General features: G+C 31.6%; 1 protein-coding gene across 2 annotated transcripts in view; it reads left to right on the top strand.

Moving 5' to 3' along the window:
* Window positions 1-20536, top strand: part of LOC114329289 (soluble guanylate cyclase 88E) — a 143411-nt gene that overhangs the window by 95370 nt on the left and 27505 nt on the right. For both annotated transcript variants that reach the window (XM_050661509.1, XM_050661510.1), the window contains 3 exons: window positions 10567-10772; window positions 16348-16471; window positions 17533-17674. In XM_050661509.1, coding sequence (XP_050517466.1) covers window positions 10567-10772; window positions 16348-16471; window positions 17533-17674 — 472 coding nt within the window. The remainder of the gene's footprint in view (window positions 1-10566; window positions 10773-16347; window positions 16472-17532; window positions 17675-20536) is intronic.

The raw sequence follows: 20536 nt of genomic DNA, 5'->3' as shown, positions 1-20536 counted from the left end.
AATATCTACAAACCAAGTACACCCAAGTAAAATCAAATGCAAAATTGAAGCAGCTCGCACAACATTTCTAAAATGATATTATATAACATCAAATATGAAATTAAGATCTTCAGACTTTAAAATGCTTTATACATTTTTCCGATTACCGCACATTACTATTAAGCTGCAGTGACAAAAGAAAAAACAAACGAACAAGAACAGAATACATCAGTGAGTGTCTCTTCTGTCGCGGAACCTGTATCTACCCCAATACGTCTCAATAACCCCAATCAGATATCATCTCAAGGACTCAATAATCCCCAATTTTTTAGCATAGTATCGGTAGAACATGTTGATCCAACATTTCTTCCGATCTTTATCTAATATATCATTTTCTTACTCTATATTTTGTTTTATTTTAATATTTTAATTCCACAAAAATCAAATTAATTTTATTATGTTTGTGAAATATTGTTTAAACAATTGCATATGTTTAAAAATAATAAACTTTCATTCTCTAAGTTAAAATATAAGAACAAAGAAAGTTTTTTCTGAGAGTATGTGTTTGTATTTTGCAATAAACAAATTTATTTATTTATATCGAAATGTAATAAAAATTAAAATGTATTAATCATTATCAAAGGTCATTGGAGGTCTTACTGTTGGTAAGAAGATTCGATGTCGCTTAGATATAAGAGCTCTAGATGTGACTGATCCTCAACATGGTAGATCTACCTAAGTCTCAAGGATTAGTATAATAGATAATGTACATAAGATGTATAAATAAGCCAATTGGCCAATACGACTTATGTATAACAGAGACTGACTTCTTCCTCTTCTTCTTCTTATTTTTCTCCTCCTTCTTCTTCTCCTTCTTCTTAACTCAGGCGAGACTCGTTAGTCTCTGGCACTTGTTCATAAGACTTTTGTACCACAACCTGTTCTTCTCCTTAAACTTTAATGAGTCCTGTGGCCTCAACGAAGGCCAACAGTTTTCTTATTGGTAGTTTTAGGATCTCTTCTGGTTCAAACCTCATTTGACCAGTGAAGTCCTGCCTTATATCACCTAGCACACTGCAATGACATAATGTGTATGTCAGTCTCTTCTTCCATTTCTGCACCATGGTTCATTCACCTTACCTAGTTTGTACAGGTGATTTCTTAAACGGCAATGTCCCGTCATCATTTCAGTGGCCGTTTTGATCTCTCGTTTATTGAGGTTCATCAAACTGTTCGAGAGTTTTTTTATCAATATTCTCGATTATTTTTTTAGTGTGGATTTGCTCTTGAGTGGTTCTCCATTGATCCAGATGTGGACGTATCGAAGAATGCTGAGAATCTCCTGGACAGACAGAATAACCAATGAGGAAGTACTAAGGAGAATACAGAACAGCAGGGAGATACTGGATTCCATCAAAATAAGAAAACTTTAATACTTGGGTCATATAACACGTGGTGACAGATATGAGCTCCTAAAATTAATTATGCAGGGAAAGATTCAAGGAAGGCGCAGCATAGGTAGGAGAAAAATGTCCTGGCTGAGAAATCTCAGAGAATGGTTTGGATGCAGCTCAACTGAACTCTTTCGGGCTGTAGTGTCAAAAGTGAGAATAGCAATGATGATTGCCAACCTTCGTCGCGGAGATGGCACGTAAAGAAGAAGAAGGTTCTCCATTTCTTTTGATGATTCTTTATCAGCCATTTCTGAACCTGGTCTTTGGGCCTTCAAAAGTTTCTCTCGAGCCTTGTTTCGCTCGTTACATATCTGCTCGTTCGTTCCCATGCACCGATTCATGTCCCGGCACCCATAGAGGACATTTTATTGTCTTTTGCCAAGTTTTGAAGATCTTTGCAGTTTCTCACCAGTTTTGATTTAGTGTGGGTTGTTATTATAGTTGCATGTTTGTCCAAAGACTCCTGATCCAGTACCATGGGCAGTTTTAGATTAGTGAACCACATTAAGTCCCCATTAATATTTTGGACTCAGAGAACGACTTCTAGAAGAGGAAGAAAATTAAGATTGGTGAAAGGTGAAAATGTTTTATTTCATTAGTAGTTCCAAAATGACACAAAATCTAGGCATCGGATAAAAAAGTTTATTTAAAGAAAGTGTATTTTTTGTTCTTCTTAACGGCGGTACAGGCTCGTTTTTTTAATATTGTATTTAATTACAGAGTAATTTCCACATATTAATATATTTTTCAAATTGGGCTCTGTACCGCCTTTCTTTATTATATTACGAATACGTGTGCCAAATATCTCGAAAAAAATTTCAAAATTATAGCCGCAATCTTGGAACGCGTTTTCGCTACCTGTTGATCGCTACTGTTTCCTCTTAATAAAAATATGGAAAACATTGCACTTTTGTTCTGACGCTGTCTTAAAGTCTATAAAATAGGTCATAATGTCAGGGAAGACTAATCTTTTGTAGAGAAATGACAGGCATTTATGCCTTCTGGTGCATAGTGCGCCGACTTCTATAAAATGAATTATCGAAAGTAATTTAGTTTTAGTTTTCTTCTAAAAGTGCCGGGGTTATCTAAAAGCGGTTTCAATTAAATTGGCTGAAAGTTTGCAGAGAGGTAGGTCATGCTCATCAAAAGTTCTAAGTGCCCTAAACTCAGAAATCAATTATTTACGAGTTAAAGAGGTTTAACCTTTTAATGGCGTCTATACGAAATATTTGGAATAAACAGATAATATGTAAAAGGTCTATTGATTTTGACATATTTTAATAGATTTTGAAGTAAAAAAAAATATTGCTGCTGTATTTTGTCTTTATCATGTTGTTCCTATTTTGGGAACGTTGGCATGTAAGGTATTATGTATTTTCTAAAAATAAAATACTTAACTGTTTGAAAAAAGTCTAGTATTTTTATAGTACACAACACAACGCCCTTGGTTAGTGCCTTCGGGAATATGATTCATCCCGTCAAATTTTATGTCACTTAGAACAGGGGCAGATGGACCGCCTTTTCTTTTTCTTTGACCTGAACCTGCTTTTACAAGAGCTAGAGCCACGTTTCTGCGAAACTCAAGGTGTGTTATATTTGCATTCTCATGTTGAAAAAAGCGAAAAGCTGCCACAACCTCCAAATTCAATCCATGAGCAATCAAGTTCCACCACCATTTTTTTGATCCAAGTCGGGGACGATAAGAAGCAGCTAAACGTTCAAAAAGGTCAACCCCACCCATTCCAATGTTATATTGTCTTATCAAATTTGGTTGAGTTACATCTTTTTATGTTCAGACTTCACTCTTCTGGTAGAATTTTGAACAGGGGTTACTAGAAAGCTTACTTACATCGCTATCTGATTTGTAATCATAGGTCCCTCGATCTTGTTTTTTGATGGTTGAGGATGAAACTAAAGGACATTTGTTGATCATATTTTCTCGAACTGTACCACAAGCCCGTATACCGTTTTCTGATAAAGATTTCAGAAGGGAGAAGCTGGTAAAAAAATTATCGAAATATACAACATGGCTGTTCTTATTTTGCAGAATTTCTAACATAATTTTAGCTGAGTGATGGCCATGATATGGAACCATTGATTCATCAATGCTTACATGTTTATGAAAAACTCCAAACTGCTGAATATTAATTTTTTCGAAAAGTGGTCAAACTTTAGCTACTTTTGAGTGAGCTAAATTAGAGTTATCACAAACGTGAAGATATCTTTTTATTATTCTGAATTTTTCACGGCTCATTGTTTTTGCAAGGTTTGGAGCCTGCATGTCATCCGCCGTTGACCAGTAGTCATTTTCGTCGAGTAGATGATGATATCCGCTAATCAGGAGCAAGCCAATAAACTGACGAATATCTTCATCAGAAACTGTAAAATTTTGAAAATTTTGATCCCTTCGAGCGTAAGTTTCGCTTTGATTAGTATAAAACTAATAATTTCTGGAGTAAAAAACAAAGAGAATATTTCAAACTCCGTTTTACCCATATGCTCGGCTCCTACTTTAGGTGGATCTTGGGCTTCTTGCTGGGTTGCCACTTTTTCAGATTTCCTCCTTTTTTGTGATGCTTGACTTCCAACTGATTCTTCTTCGTCATCTGATTCGGCATCACCATAATGAATTTCTACCTCTCCAGGAACCTCTATAGGCATGTCAACCACGTCCAAAATCTGGTCCTCAAGAGTGTCCTCGTCACTATCAATATCTTGGTCTCCTGAAATGGGAGGAAGTATTACAACATCAATGTTAGAGGATAATGAGGTTTCCACATCTTCCAAAGCATCCCGTACACATGTGTTCTTCTTGAATAGCTCTATCGACTGTTTGTTATTCCTAAATTCCTATTATCACTTGAAAGGCGATTGCACTAATCGTTATTGCCCTTGAAAATTTACGAGCTAACAGAAACGACATTATAATTTATTAGGGTATATTAGGTACTCAATGATGCCAACGTTCCCATTTTGGGACATGGCTAATTCCGACAATTTTTTTCAAAAAGTTATTAATGTGTAAAAGTACATTATGTAGTGCGATTTACAAAAATAATTGCATAAACAATCAAAAAAAAATGTTTTAATAGGTGTTCCCAAAATGGGAACGTTGGCAGTTAAAAGGTTAAAGTGTCAGTTTTAGTCCATTTGAATATTACATATTTGTATAATATATAGGATGTTACTAAATAACTGCAAAAAACTTTAGGTAGTGATTCTGCATAAAAAAATAATGACAGTTTGTTGTATAAACGTATGTACGCAAATGTTTCGTTTTCCGAGATACGAGGAGTTAAAATTTTTCATATAATCTGACGATTTATTTATTGCTCTGAAACTGATTGAGATATATGCAAATGAAACTTGCATACAACTAAGAATTTTATATTCATTCATAGTGCGCATACGGGTAATGGTCCTAATTTATTTAAGAAAAAAAATGATACGCCACTGAGACATTTCAAATTAAATATCCTTTTCCAAAAAAAGCCAAAAGTCACTACGAGATTGAAGCGCGTGTTGATGTGAGCTTCAAGTGTTTAAAAATTTAGACGTCGGCAAAGAGAGATATAATCTAAATATATAAAAGAAAGTCGAGTTATGTTAGTTACACTGATAATAACTCGAGAACGGCTCATCAGATTGTTATGAAATTTTACAAGTGTATTCTACCGGACTGGGAATAGGCATAACTCTGAATTCATGCCCGTACGTCATAAAGGGGCTTGCCCCCCCTGATATATTTTTTAAATTTTTTGACAAACCGTTTTTTCTTAATTTTGTATGATGTAGAAGCAAAAGATACATACAATCCTAAATTTTCACTTTTTTATCTTCAACCGTTATTTTTAAATAGCCATTTAAATATTTTACATCTATATATATAAAAGAAACTCGAGTTATGTTAGTTACACTGATAATAACTCGAGAACGGCTCATCAGATTGTTATGAAATTTTACAAGTGTATTCTACCGGACTGGGAATAGGCATAACTCTGAATTCATGCCCGTACGTCATAAAGGGGCTTGCCCCCCCTGATATATTTTTTAAATTTTTTGACAAACCGTTTTTTCTTAATTTTGTATGATGTAGAAGCAAAAGATACATACAATCCTAAATTTTCACTTTTTTATCTTCAACCGTTATTTTTTAATAGCCATTTAAATATTTTACATCTATATATATAAAAGAAAGTCGAGTTATGTTAGTTACACTTTGTTAGTTTGTTGCCATACTCCTCCGAAACGAATTGACCGATTTTCATGAAATTTGGCAGGTAGATTCCCTGCTGAATTCCGAACAAAACGCTGCTATTTTTTCTTCTCTAGCGCAGTCCGTTTCCGAAATAGCGAACCGTAAGCCGTAGCAAAATTCTGAGCACAGAAGAAGAACGAATGGGAAATTTCATAAAAGAAAACTGCAACAGATTAACTTTTGGACTCAAATTGGATAAAATATGAATTTTTTAATTTTACGAATTTTCAAAAAATCTTGCTTTCGCGTGGGCAAACCATCCAGTTTATTTATGTTTAGTAGATGAACTAACGAAAAATATCATGTACACTATTGCATGTATTAAATGATTGATAATATTTTTTGTTATTGTGATAATTAATTAATATTTAGAATTTTAACCTTTAACTACCCGCACATCAAAATATAACATAACTACACGCGTGGCGTTCTTTATACGCCACAAGAAAATATACTTAAAAACAGCGGATTTGTTTTTTTTTTTGAAAAATTACACTTATTTGTTTGTTATAAACCTTACTCGGCGTCAGCGGATACTTGGAGTTCCTTCTCAGTAAGCAAATTGGGATATATAACTGGAATCTGATTCCATGATAAATAAAATTGCTAATAATATTTTTTTGAAACGATATTTTTTACCTGAGAAAAAGTATTGTTTATAAAGAAAAATATATTTGTGCCATAATGACTAAAAAACATTTGAAATATGTACTTATATTACTAATTGTATTACTATAATTGTGGCGTATGTTATCCACCACCGGAAACAACAAATAATAAATTGTAAATTACGATCTTCCTAGAATGCCGATTATAACGAAACTAAATCCAGTGTAAAGCACATTCCAGTGATAGGTTAGATAAATAAACAAAGACAAAAATTAAATTTTTAAATTCATTTGTAGTAGAATTCTTATATTATGTGGCGTACAAAAATACGCCAGCGCGTGTAGTTAAAGTTTAAGGTATGAATTAAAATAATAAAATTTATTTTACTTTAAAACCTAAACAGTTTTTCCATTCTCTTAGGCCAAAAATATTTTGCTACCTACTACATTCTCATATTTTGACGTTTATTTGTGTCAGTCGAAATGATTTGTAAATTTTGAGGTTAATGCCCCTTAATGCTAACAACCATATTGTCATCGAGAAAACTGAGTTGCCTCAGTTATCTCAATATAATACAATGTATGTATTTATGTATCTAAATCTATATATTGTATGTTCCCTATGTCCAGCTGAACGATTTACGTACTGTATACGTGGAATATCATATAATTTGTCATATTATGTATCTTTCCTATGTATTGTACCCTCGGAGATCGCTGGGAAAATTTAGACTCAAAATAACAAAATCCAGTTTGGCAACACTGTGTGAATGTTGATAGTATCATATCTTTTAAGATAAACAGAACTGTAATTTAGTCCAGACAAATTAATATATTTTTGGCCAGCAAAAATGAGATTTTTCAACCAAATACTGTCTCAAATATGATGTGCAAAATAATTTTTAATTGTTTTCCACTCATTAAATCGTTATCGTCCAGTTATTGTCTTAATTATTTTAACTTTTAATAAGTGTCGACTAATTCTGAATGATTAATAAGTTGTTAAAACATTTTATCTGTAGCGGCTTCTGGAATGCCTTAAAACTATCGGATTTAATTCGACCATACTTACAAATTTTGCATAAAATATTTGGACATATAATTTTCTTTTTTATTCGAGGAAATTGCATTTCGATCAATTTTCATGTCTAGAAATTCATTTTCGAGCAATTGATTTTGAGTAATTGATTTTTAGCCATTACGTTCAAGCAACTGATCTATAATCAAAATTATGACAGATTATCTAATTATGACACACTATCTAAGGTGCAACGAAGTTCACCGGGTCAGCTAGTATATTATATAATAGTGAAACAGAAAGAGAACGCAGTTACATACCACTCTACAAAACGGTAAAATTAGTAATATTTACTTTGTGATAAAATGGGTCAAAGCATAATATGTCCCGAAGAATAAAGACAACCAAAAAGGTTACATCCCCCAGTGGTGGCGGTAAAAATATTAGTAGGTTGGTTAATTCTCACAATGATAAAAATTAAAACAAAACGTCCATAAAATTACCACGAAACTGATCGTACCCTCGGTTGGCCAGTTGACAGATCTTGAAGCGTGTCTCTTTTTTCTTTGATGCGTGTCACTTTACCGATACTTTGTGGCAAAATACGAGACGATCAAGAGGACAATAAATTTTAGCATTTGGTATTATCTTAAGGGTCATAAATACCAAATTTTGACAGAAATTTCTCTATTTCACGTTGGGTTTAATCTATTTCACGTTCGGTTGAATCCCGTCTTCAGTTTTTATCTTTTTCTGTTACATTTTTCTATTTCACCCAGAATGTAGCGCCACGTTCCGTGAGTTTTCCTCTAAAGACATTCAGATCTCATATTCACTAACACTGTATATTATACAAATATGTATTATTTAAATGGACTACAAACCAATTTTGAACCTTTGTAACTCATAAACAGCTGAACTTACAACTAAGGATCAAGTTCCTAAAATGTTATGTGTATCCTGTATTATTATATGGATGTGAAACCTAGATCATGAAGGTTAATATGATGAACAAATTAGAAGCCTTCGAGATGTGGTCATCTCGTAGAATCCTCAAAATATCATGGGTTCAACACATTTCAAATATAGAAATCTTACACAGAATAGGTCAAGGCGAAGGTGAATTGATGAAGATGATAAAAAAGAGAAAACTTGAATATCTGGGAAATATAATGAGAGGCAGCAGATACTGGATACTGCAGTTAATGCTCAACGGAAAAATCGACGGAAAAAGAGGAATGGGAAGGAAGAAATATTTATGGCTTCAAAACCTTCGTCAATGGACTGGCTTATTAGCAGAAGAATTGTTACATGCTGCGCAACATCGAGAACGATATCGGCAAATTGTGATGGACGCCTAAAATTAGGACACGGTACTCAAAGAAGAAGAAGAAAAAGATAAAGGCAGTTTTTATTTTTATTTGATTCAGAGTTGGACCACCATCTCCATATAGCTATTTCAGCAACTATGCATCCTCAGTGAAGCTATGCAGTCACAACTCTGAAACAAATATCAACAAATCCTGCCTATTTAAGGGAAAACATCGCGATGCAATGTTTCCACCTTTTGAGACGCAAAACAGCGACATCTCTCGTAATACGAGGAAGACGAAAAACCCTAGATACAAAGAATAATAGAAATAAAAATAATAAATCATCATCATCATTCTCTTTGCCTTATCCCTATGCGGGGTCGGCTTCCCTAATTGCATTTCTCTATACAATTCTATCTTGGGTCATATCAATGTTAATCCCCCTTACCAACATGTCCTGCCTTATCGTCTCCCCCAGGTCTTCTTTGGTCTTCCTCTCCTACTCCTTCCAGGAATCTGCACTTCAGCTATTCTTCGTGTTGGGTGATTAACGTCTCGACGTTGAACATGACCAAATCATCTTAACCTATGCTCTCTCATTTTGGCATCAATTGGTGCCACTTCCCCTAATATACCCATTTCTAATTTTATCCTTCTTTGTCACTCCACTCATCCATCTAAGCATTTTCATTTCCGCCACATGCATTCGTTGTTCCTCTTTCTTTTTCACTGCCCAACATTCAGTTCCGTACATCATAGCCGGTCTTATGGCTGTTTTATAGAATTTTCCCATCAGCTTCATTGGAATTTTTCTGTCACACAAGACACCACTCGCTTCTTTCCACTTCATCCATCCAGTCCTAATTATATTGCGTGCATCTCCATCTATTTCTCCATTACTCTATAATACCGATCCTAGGTACTTAAAACTATTGCTTTTCACAATCATTTCACCATCCAAAGATACCATTTTATTTGTAGTAGCTCCATCTTTAAATGAACATTCCAAATACATACTCTGTTTTTGTCCTACTAAGTTTTAAACGTTTTTCCTCCAGAGCTTGTCTCCACTGTTCCAGTTTTTGTTCCAAGTCTCTTTCACTATTTCCTACTAACACGACATCATCAGCATACATTAAGCACCATGGAATGTTACCCTGTAGTTTCGCTGTTATCTGGTCCAAAACTAATGAGAATAAATACGGACTAAGCACAGAGCCTTGGTGCAATCCTACTTTTACATGAAATTTATCAGTCTCTCCCACACCTGTCCTAACACTAGTCGTTACTCCCTCATACATATCCCTCACAATCTTTACATATTCACCAGGGACTCCTTTCTTATTGAGTGCCCACCACAGAATCTCTCAGGCTGTCTGTCAAATTCTTCATTTAATAAGCTGTCAAAGTACTTTTTCCATCTCTTTATGACTAGAATAGAAATAAAAATAATAAATAATATTTTAAATCCAAGACTTTTCGTTAAGAAACTGCTTTCTGGCTACATCCTGTATCTCCGGCTTTTACAATATATAAGCAAAAGAGACGACGAACATAGAAGAAAGCAAATAAAGGACACTTTGGCCACGTATTTACCTTTATTTGCTTTCTTCTATTTTCATCGTCTCTTGTGCTTATATATTGTAAAAGCCGGAGATACAGGATGCAGCCAGAAAGCAGTTTCTTAACGAAAAGTCTTTAATTTAAAATAATGTTTATTATTTTTATTTCAATTATTTTAACTGTATAAAAGTAGTAAACTTTGTAAGAAGAAGAACTTATAAACAATGGATTTCTGAGTCTTGGCTAACAAGAAATGGTGATCAGCATCACGATAGCTCTACCTCTCTGGAAAGTTTCAGCAAATTTAACTGAAACCACTTTTAGATAATTTTACTATTTGCCTCTTTTTAAATTTAATATTATCTGTTTTCAGGTAGCTAGACACTTTTACCATAAAGAAATGAAGATAGAGTTAGTAAGAGAAGAACTGTTATTTGATATGGTGCACGTAACATTTCAATTGACATTTGACAATAGGGCGTTTACTTTAGCATCGCTGGCAATGACTAGAGAGGAAAAACACCTACCAATTAGTGCTTCAGTATTATTTGAAATTTTTCCATTTTGTATAGTTTTTGGGTAAGTTGGTTTTGATAAAAAAATTATATGGTCAAAATTCTTGGACTTATTCTTTTGATATTCTTGCTTTTTTGATCAGAGCGTTGGCAGTACCAGAGTGGTAGTGACACTATACTATCAAAAACGAAGGCACAATATTGTGATAACAATAATTATTATTATAGTCATAGGGGCGCTAAATGTTGCCAAGTCAGTCAAGTTCGATTTCTTGTTATAGATAATCGATTTTTAGTAATTCCAATGTGGCACAAAATCTAAGCATGGGATCAAACAGTTTATTTGGAAAAAGTGTATTTTTTTGTTCTTCTTAATGGCAACATGAGAACATGACAAATATATTCACCCATTCCGACATATCTCTCCGTCTAAAAATACGGCTGCTAAAATACTATGTACTTTCAGTCTTGCTGTATGGCGCATAGGCATGGACACTAACGGAAACATTAATGAGGAAGCTGAAGGTAAAATAGAAAGCAAATGCAGACCCGGAAGAAGAAGACACTCATGGATTCAAAACTTACGGCAATGGTTTGGACTAACATCGATCGAGTTATTCAGAAACGCCGCAAACAAAATTAAAATTGCTATGATGATAGCCAACGTCCGCAATGGACAAGGCACATGTAGAAGAAGAAAAATGGCGGTACAAGGTCCTTTTTGTACTATTTTATATAATTACAGAGTAATTTCCACATACTAACATTTCAAAATTAAGATCTGTAGCGCCATTCTTTATTATATTACGAATATGTGTGCCGAATATTTAGAGCAGCGGTGGATAGAGTAAAGATAGTGATGATGATATCCAACCTCCGATTAGGAGACGGCACTTGAAGAAGAAGAAGTGCCGAATATCTCGACAAAATATTCAAAATTAAAGCTGCAATCTTGGAATGCGTTTTTCGCGCACTGATGTTACCTCTTAAGAACGTTACATAAAAAGCGTAGAGCGTTGTAGTCTTTTATTGCAAAAAACTTTTAATTTCTAGTCTCAACTATTGGGACCGTGCAAGTTCGGCAAAGCGACACCTGGTTTCTACGCACAGCAACAGTATTCGCACTTTTATTATATTGAACAATTATATTAGTCCTGGTTACTGGACAATTGTCAAGGCCATATTACAAAAAAATAATTAAAAAAAATGAGATTCAGGTCATGTTATTAAAACGTAAACAAATGTATGTAGTAAATAAAATTAGTTATTAAAATGCAGTACTGCAAGCAAAATACAATTAATTAAATTTACCTTTATATAATAATTGCATATCACATCAATATTGTGGAGCAATATATAATTTTTCTTCTTCATTGACAGTAGATATGAAATATACGTCAATTTGACAATTTCAATTGACAATGAATTATTTAAGAAAGTTACAATATTTTGTTTCTCGTGTCCCCTCAAAGTACTTGCACATCGCGAATAGGGAGTGCAATTAGAACGAAAACATATATTGTTTCGTAAAAATTCAAACAAGCTTATATTTTTCTAAAACTTTTTTTGTTAGTTTATATACATGTTAAAGTAAAAATTTCTACTCGCAGATTTGGCCGCTAATTGTTTATTAATTGTTTAAACAATAACAATTGTTTTGTATAAATAATTTTAAAAATACCGTTAAATTCATCATTTTACTTTGATCGAATATGTTTCTATTTTGTTTTTGATTATGCTGAATCCGAATATGGCATTGCAATTTGAAAATTCTTATACAGAAGCTCTTATACAGTGTGTCTGCGTAGCTAGGAACCACATGGAAAACTTTTTTATTATCAATTTTACGAAAAAAGTTATTCTTAATAAAATGCTCTGGATAATCAAAAATCTAAAACTCAACCATCAGATATCAAATTTTATCAATTTTATACGAGTTATGTCAAAAATATGAATTTTGTTAAAGAGTAAAGTACCTTTATATTCCAGAATATAAAAAAATTCTATTATGAAAAGTTATTCGAAATTAGAAACTATGTCGAAATAAATAATTACATCATTCTAATCGAAAAAAAAAATTCAATTTTTTCTCAAATTACGGATACTCATCATCTTTTTATTACAATGTTGTTCTGAAGCTATTTCCTTGTGGCATTTTTATAATTAAGTATTTTCTATGGGAAATAAACCACAATTTTACTAAAAAATGAATTTATTAACGTTTCGAAGCCCAAATCGGGTGTCGTTATCAATATACAAAATATTATTAAAATAAACAAAAATGTTGTTGCTAAGTAAAAAAATTCTTCTAATAATTTATTTAATCTGACTCATTTATATTGGCAATTCAGACGTATATTATACATTTTAAAGTAGAAGACTTTAAAATGATATCGCCAATATTTATGAGTTGCGTTCCTGGGACGACTTTACTAAAAGATAGTTCATTCGATTACATGAACTCAATCCCAACTCAAGAATATCCGTCACAAAAAAATCATAGCATGTGATCTGTCTTTAAAAAGACAACCAAATGCAAAAATGACAGTAAAATTCTCGCGTTAGAGATTCCATAGTAAATCACGAGGGAAAACCAGGAAAAAACCTCGTGATACTATCCCGACATCGTAAGTATTTGGTCTTACATTTAATTTACCTTCAAAAAACTAATACCAAATTCTGACTTTAATATGTTTAAATTTTATTTAGGTGAAACATCAAGACCATTAAACGTTAGAATAAGTGAACATCAGTCTTATATTAAAAATAGAGAATTTGATAGATCTCAAATATGTCAACACGTATGGGATAATGAACATAGAGTTCAGTGGAGAGATTCAAGTATAGTCCTGAAAGAATCAGATAGTAAAAAGAGAAAAATTAAAGAAGCGGCTCTAATTATGCTAAATGAAAAAAATTGTGTCGCAAATTCCTCGGTAGAATGCAGTAGGATGTGGTTACCCATACTGAAAGAGGAAGTCAATAGAAAGAAAATACCACGATTAGTAAGTCAATAACATATCGAGTTAGTACAAATTTTATATTTTAGTATTACTTATTGTATATCTGTGTATTATTAATATTATTTATAATTTAAACATATTAAAGTCAGAATTTGGTATTAGTTTTTTGAAGGTAAATTAAATGTAAGACCAAATACTTACGATGTCGGGATAGTACCACGAGGTTTCTTCCTGGTTTTCCCTCGTGATTTACTATGGAATCTCTAACGCGAGAATTTTACTGTCATCGTTGCATTTGGTTGTCTTTTTAAAGACAGATCACATGCTATGTTTTTGTTTTGACGGATATTCTTGAGTTGGGATTGATTTCATGTAATCGAATGAACTATCTTTTAGTAAAGTCGTCTCAGGAACGCAACTCATAAATATTGGCGATATCATGTTAAAGTCTTCTACTTTAAAATGTATAATATACGTCTGAATTGCCAATATAAATGAGTCAGATTAAATAAATTATTAGAAGAATTTTTTTACTTAGTAACAACATTTTTGTTTATTTTAATAATATTTTGTATTTTGACAACGACACCCGATTTGGGCTTCGAAACGTTAATAAATTCATTTTTTTAGTAAAATTGTGGCTTATTTCCCATAGAAAATACATTTTTATTACAATTATAATAACTATTTTATTATCACTTTTACGAAAAAAAGTTATTCTTCATAAAATACTCTACCTGGTCTAAAATCTAAGATACAACCATCAGATGTCAAACTTTTTTAATTTTATACGAGGTATGTAAAAAATATGAATTTTTCTTAAGAGTTAAGTGCCTTTATGATTCACAATATTTTGATTAGAAGGATGTAATTAAACACTAAAACAAATTTTTTAATTCCAAATAACTTTTCTTAATAACAATTTTCGATATTGTGAAATGTAAAGGTACTTTACTCTTGAGTGAAATTCATATTTTGTGACATACCTCGTATAACATTAATTAAATTTGATGTTTGATGATTGCATCTTAGATTATATACGACGCAGAGTATTTTATAAAGAATAACTTTTTTTCGTAAAACTGATAATAAAAAAGTTATCAATAGGTTCCAAGTTACGCAGACATACTGTATAAGATCCAAAAAAAATTTTTTGCTGAACATTTATTATTGTTGAAGCTTTTACGAAAAAAAGTTATTCTTCATAAAATACTCTACCTGGTCTAAAATCTAAGATACAACCATCAGATGTCAAACTTTTTTAATTTTATACGAGGTATGTAAAAAATATGAATTTTTCTTAAGAGTTAAGTGCCTTTATGATTCACAATATTTTGATTAGAAGGATGTAATTAAACACTAAAACAAATTTTTTAATTCCAAATAACTTTTCTTAATAACAATTTTCGATATTGTGAAATGTAAAGGTACTTTACTCTTGAGTGAAATTCATATTTTGTGACATACCTCGTATAACATTAATTAAATTTGATGTTTGATGATTGCATCTTAGATTATATACGACGCAGAGTATTTTATAAAGAATAACTTTTTTTCGTAAAACTGATAATAAAAAAGTTATCAATAGGTTCCAAGTTACGCAGACATACTGTATAAGATCCAAAAAAAAATTTTTTGCTGAACATTTATTATTGTTGAAGCTTATTATTAAATGTATTTAGGTAAATTTTACAGAAAAAAGTTTTGATCACTTTGTATAAACATTTTTTTAGCTGGTAATTTTCGGTTTTTGTATTACATTTTTGTTATCTTTCTTAATTTTCTCAAAAAGAAATAGTTTATTTCATTTCTAAAGTAAAATAATTTAGTGCGTTTTAAAGATCACATCCTAATCTTTACAAAAGCACTTATAAAACTGTAATAGATCTGTTAAAACTTAAGTAATACCGTCTTAAAATGGTGGTAATTCTATAAAACTACGAAGATTTCAAAAATTACATTTTTTGAGACGTCATATCATTTGAATTAAATTTTTGAGATTTTTTTTTGAATAAAACATCATTTAGTAAGATGCTTGAAAGGTAAGTTGTGCAAGATTGAGAGATTTCCAAGAAAAGTTATATTAGTTACACATTTTTAAATCATTTTTAAACAAAATTCGTGTAAGGCTCACTTTACGCCGACACCGTACTTATGCCCATATATTTTATTTCTTTCTATTATAACCATAAGATAGCTTAATTATTTTTCTTTCATATTCAATTTGTAAAATTTTATTTGATCCATTAGTTAAAGAATTACATTAAAATAACTCAACCGTGCACTGCGCCGTACGTTAGTTTACAGTGCGCCATTGTTTGTGAAAAGGGTGACTTTAGCGTTATAAATAAAAAATTATAGAAGATACAGATTTAATTTTAGAAAATTCTTTATATAAGGTTTTTTTGTAAAATTTTCTGAATTTTTCAATGGTCAAGTCAGTTTTTTTCTAAAATTTATATTTTCGGAGTTAACTAAAAAAACATATAATTTCGTAGTTCATTTGTTTAATATAAAATGAAGCACCCACTTCTCGAGTAGAACTTTTTGACATGTTGTTTATTAAACATTTCTTAATAAAATTACAAAAAGTTCTATCTTGTTTGATTTTTTCTGAAGTGAAAATCTATATGCACTCACCTACTACGAACGTATTAATCTAACTATTTTTTTTAGATCAGATATGATAGTAAGAAGTATAGGCAATTCTTTGATGGTCATCATCCCAGATTTAGTAGGAAAAAAGATAACCAATTGGTTTGATCTCGTAAGGCCTTTGATTGCTTTTAAATTTGGTTCGGTAAGTATGTTATGTAATTAAGTACTTCATATCTTTAAATTTACATTGCAAAATAACTTACAGACTTCAGAACAAATACAATAGACAAAGACGAAGTTCAGCCAATGAGTGTAGATAAGATAAGATGATCCATAAAGGAGATTAAAAACAGGAAGCCTACAGGACCTGGAAATATCCTTATTGAATTAATAAAAGTCGGATCGTCAATACTAATAGAATTGTTACTCTTAATCTTGAAAAATGTCTAATCAAAACTGAATCAACAAGAAAATATTCCAGAAGATTGGAGCTTGGCGTGTATCGTGTATAAATTCTATCCACAAAAATGGAGAGAAAAATAAATGTAAAAATACATAGGTATAAGCATTATTAGCTCATCGGGGAGGTTGTATGGTCCGTTATAACAAGTAACGAATCGAAAACCTTAGATTAACGAAACGATTTCGTTAATCTAAGTCGAAAACCAATAAGAGGATATAGAAGACCAGAGTGGATTCCGGTATGGCAAATCTTGTGTTGATAATATGTATGTTTATAAAAGTTCATTGACTTAGACAAGGCCTATAATACAGTACCCTTACAAAGATTGAAATATTAACGAAGGCAAGCCAAAATGATCAACAATATAGCGAACATGTAATAGTCCAGAGAAATAAGGTTTTTGCCAGGGCATTTGACCATCCAGGTTGCAAATGGGTTTTTTGGGTACTACATTCCTAATATATTATAAATACAAAAATGCCCGTCATAGTTAGGACGAGAAATAGTCACAGTTAACGTACGGATCTGAATGTTGGTAAATGACGATGAAAGAGAAGAAAAAAACTGGAAGTGGTAGAAATGGACGATCTAAGAAAAGCTGATCGAATATCCATACTTGATCAAATCTCAAATGAAGAAATAAGAAGAAGAGCAGGAAGGATTGTCAATAACGTAGATACAATAGAATCTAGTTTATAATTTGGTGTACATAATTTGTTATATTTATTCTTATTTTGAAACAAGTGCAAATATTAAAAGACATTTGATTAAAATTACCACTGAAAAGTCAATAATTTTAGATACTCAATAGGACAAACAATATTTTTGAACTGGTGACCGTTGAGCCCATCTTGAACGACAAACCATCAGGACGAAGAGGCCACGAGTTGCTACTTAGTGATGAAATGGAAGTATCCGAAGACAAAAATCTAAGATTAAAAGGTAAAATAGAGTAGATTGGTGTTATTTGATTTGTAATAATGTAAAATACAATTATACAGGGTGTCCTAAAAAGATTGGTCATAAATTATACCACACATTCTTGAGTCAAAATAGTTCGATTGAACCTAATTTACCTTAGTACAAATGTGCTTGTAAAAGAAGTTACAACCCTTCGCAGTTACAAAATGAAAATCGATTTTTTTTTTCAATATATCAAAAACTATTAGAGATTTTTTATTGAAAATGGACATGTATCATTCTTATGGCAGGATCATCTTAAAACAAAATTATAGTGAGATTTATCCACCCCATAAAAATTTTATGGGGGTTTTGATCACTTGAATCCCCCCCCCCAAACTTTTGTGTACGTTCCAATTAATTAATTATTGTGGTACCATTAATTAAATCGAGTTTTTATCGAGATGCGGCTTTTTTTTAATATATTTATGTACATAAAAATTTTATGGGGGTTTTGTTCCTTTAAACTCCCTAAATGTTTGTGTACGTTCCAATTAAACTATTATTGTGGTACCGTTAGTTAAACACAGTGTTTTTAAAACTATTTTGCCTCTTAGTCTTTTTCTGATTAGTCACCTTTTATCGAGATGTGGCTCCTTTTTCAAAATATACCTAAAAATGTAAATAATAAATACATTTTCAGATTATAACAGGTCTCTATAATCGTACTTAATCATATACAAAATGTGGTGGATTTGATAAATATTCAAAATATCCCGATAAACACTGGCTTATCAAAAAATTCCTAAGAGGTCAAAATGTTTTAAAAACAGTGTGTTTAACTAATGGTGCCACACTAATAATTAAATTGGTACGTACACAAAAGTTTGGGGGGAGGGGGGATTTAAGGGAATAAAACCCCCATAAAATTTTTATGGGGTACACAAATTTAACTTTAATTTTTATTTCCAATGCTGCTGCCATAAGAATGCCACATGTCAATTTTCAATGAAAAATATCTAAGAGTTTTCAATATATGGAAAAAAAATTGATTTTCATTTTGTAACTTCAAAGGGCTGTAACTTTATTTGTGTGCACTATTGTATATAGATAAGTGAGGTTCAATCAACCTATTTTTGACCCCAAAATCTGTGGTATAATTTATGACCAATCTGTTCGGGCCAATATTAACACTTTCACTTTAAGTGAAATGTTCTTTCTATCTTTTCCTCCCCAGCAGTGACTAGCACTTTCTCAACAGTAAGGATCTTGACCGTTGTTAAATTAAAAATGTTCAATCCTATTCTTTCGGAAGCATTTCCTAGGTCTGAAAGCATTTCTTGTAACTGGTTGAGTTCGCCGCTTTCGAACGACCTTTAGTTATTGCTTTAATCCCATATCTCTATAAACTATCGCTATACTATACAGGAGATAACGTACATCTCGTAGGGCACCCAAATGGACATACGTCAGCATGAATAATAGAAGCATAGAATAATTATTATGACAATAATTATTACGACAATAATCTTTCTATTTACTTCGGCCTGCTTAAGTATTTTTAATTCAATATCAGGTTCGTGACCGCTTTGAATACATTGCAGAATCAGCAAGGTTACTGTTATTACCTTGCAATGCTTGTTTATAATAGAAAGCTACATAAATATAAATTAAATCGATTATTTTTTAATGATTTTAACTTCAAATCGTATAGTAAGATATTTGATCACGTGTTTAATTCTGTCCAATCAGATTAAAATTATACTGAGAATTATCTACTGTAAAAAATTACCAATAGAATTTTTTTAAGTAGATTGTTTCTCAAAAATGAATAACCATTTTCATAAGTTTCTGTTTAGTGGCAACCAGTTTCCTAGTTTTGACAACTGTCACATTTAAGAAAATATCGATAATATACGTATTAAAAAATAATCTTACGAATATCACACGACAGTAAGAATAAATAAGAAAATAATTCTTCATTTTTACTCAAATTTGTTGTCATTAGGCAATAACCACTCGAGCCCTGCGGGCTCTCGTGTCTATTGCCAGAAAACAAATTTTCTAAAATCTGTCGCATTATTTTCAATTTATTCTCACTCTCTTGTGATATTATATCCGATTATTTCATTCATAGATTCTGACCAATAGAAAGCTACATAAATCTAAATTAAATCGATAATTTTTGATAATTTCCCGTCGTCAAGTATATTACGTCAGATGTTCTTCGTTGCTACGAAAAAATACATTCAGTGACATTAATGACAATTAGTGTTTTAAAAATTATAAAAATGATGACTTTCAACCGTCAAATACTTATAACAACTGCGTATTTAATTGTACTAATTTGTACTTACATAAATAAATTACAATAAAATTTTGGTTTTGAACAGTTTTATTCATGAAATAATCGCAACAAATTGCACTCGATCTCTAAAATTAATATAGGATTTTAGAGCTCTTGTGCAATTACTATTGATTATTTCATTCATAGGAGATTCTGACCAATAGAAAGCTACAGAAATCTAAATTAAATTGATAATTTTTGATAATTGCCCGTCGTCAAGTATATTACGTCAGATGCCCTTCGTTGCTACGAAAAAATACATTCAGTGACATTAATGACAATTAATGTTTTAAAAATTATAAAAGTGATGACTTTCAACCGTCAAATTAATATTTATAACAACTGTGAGTTTAATTGTACTAATTTGTACTTACATAAATAAATTACAATAAAATTTTAGTTTTAAACAGTTTTATTCATGAAATAATCGCAACAAATTGCACTCGATCTCTAAAATTAATATAGAATTTTAGAGTTCTTGTGCAATTACTACTGATAATTGCATAGTAGAAATCGAAAATTGCACTGTCATGTTTTTAATTGTTGAATTTGACAAC

Source organism: Diabrotica virgifera, chromosome 9 (genome assembly GCF_917563875.1).
Source record: "Diabrotica virgifera virgifera chromosome 9, PGI_DIABVI_V3a".
Lineage (NCBI taxonomy): Eukaryota > Metazoa > Arthropoda > Insecta > Coleoptera > Chrysomelidae > Diabrotica > Diabrotica virgifera.
The sequence above is the reverse complement of the archived record's forward strand: the minus strand, read 5'-3'. Positions and strand labels throughout refer to the sequence as shown.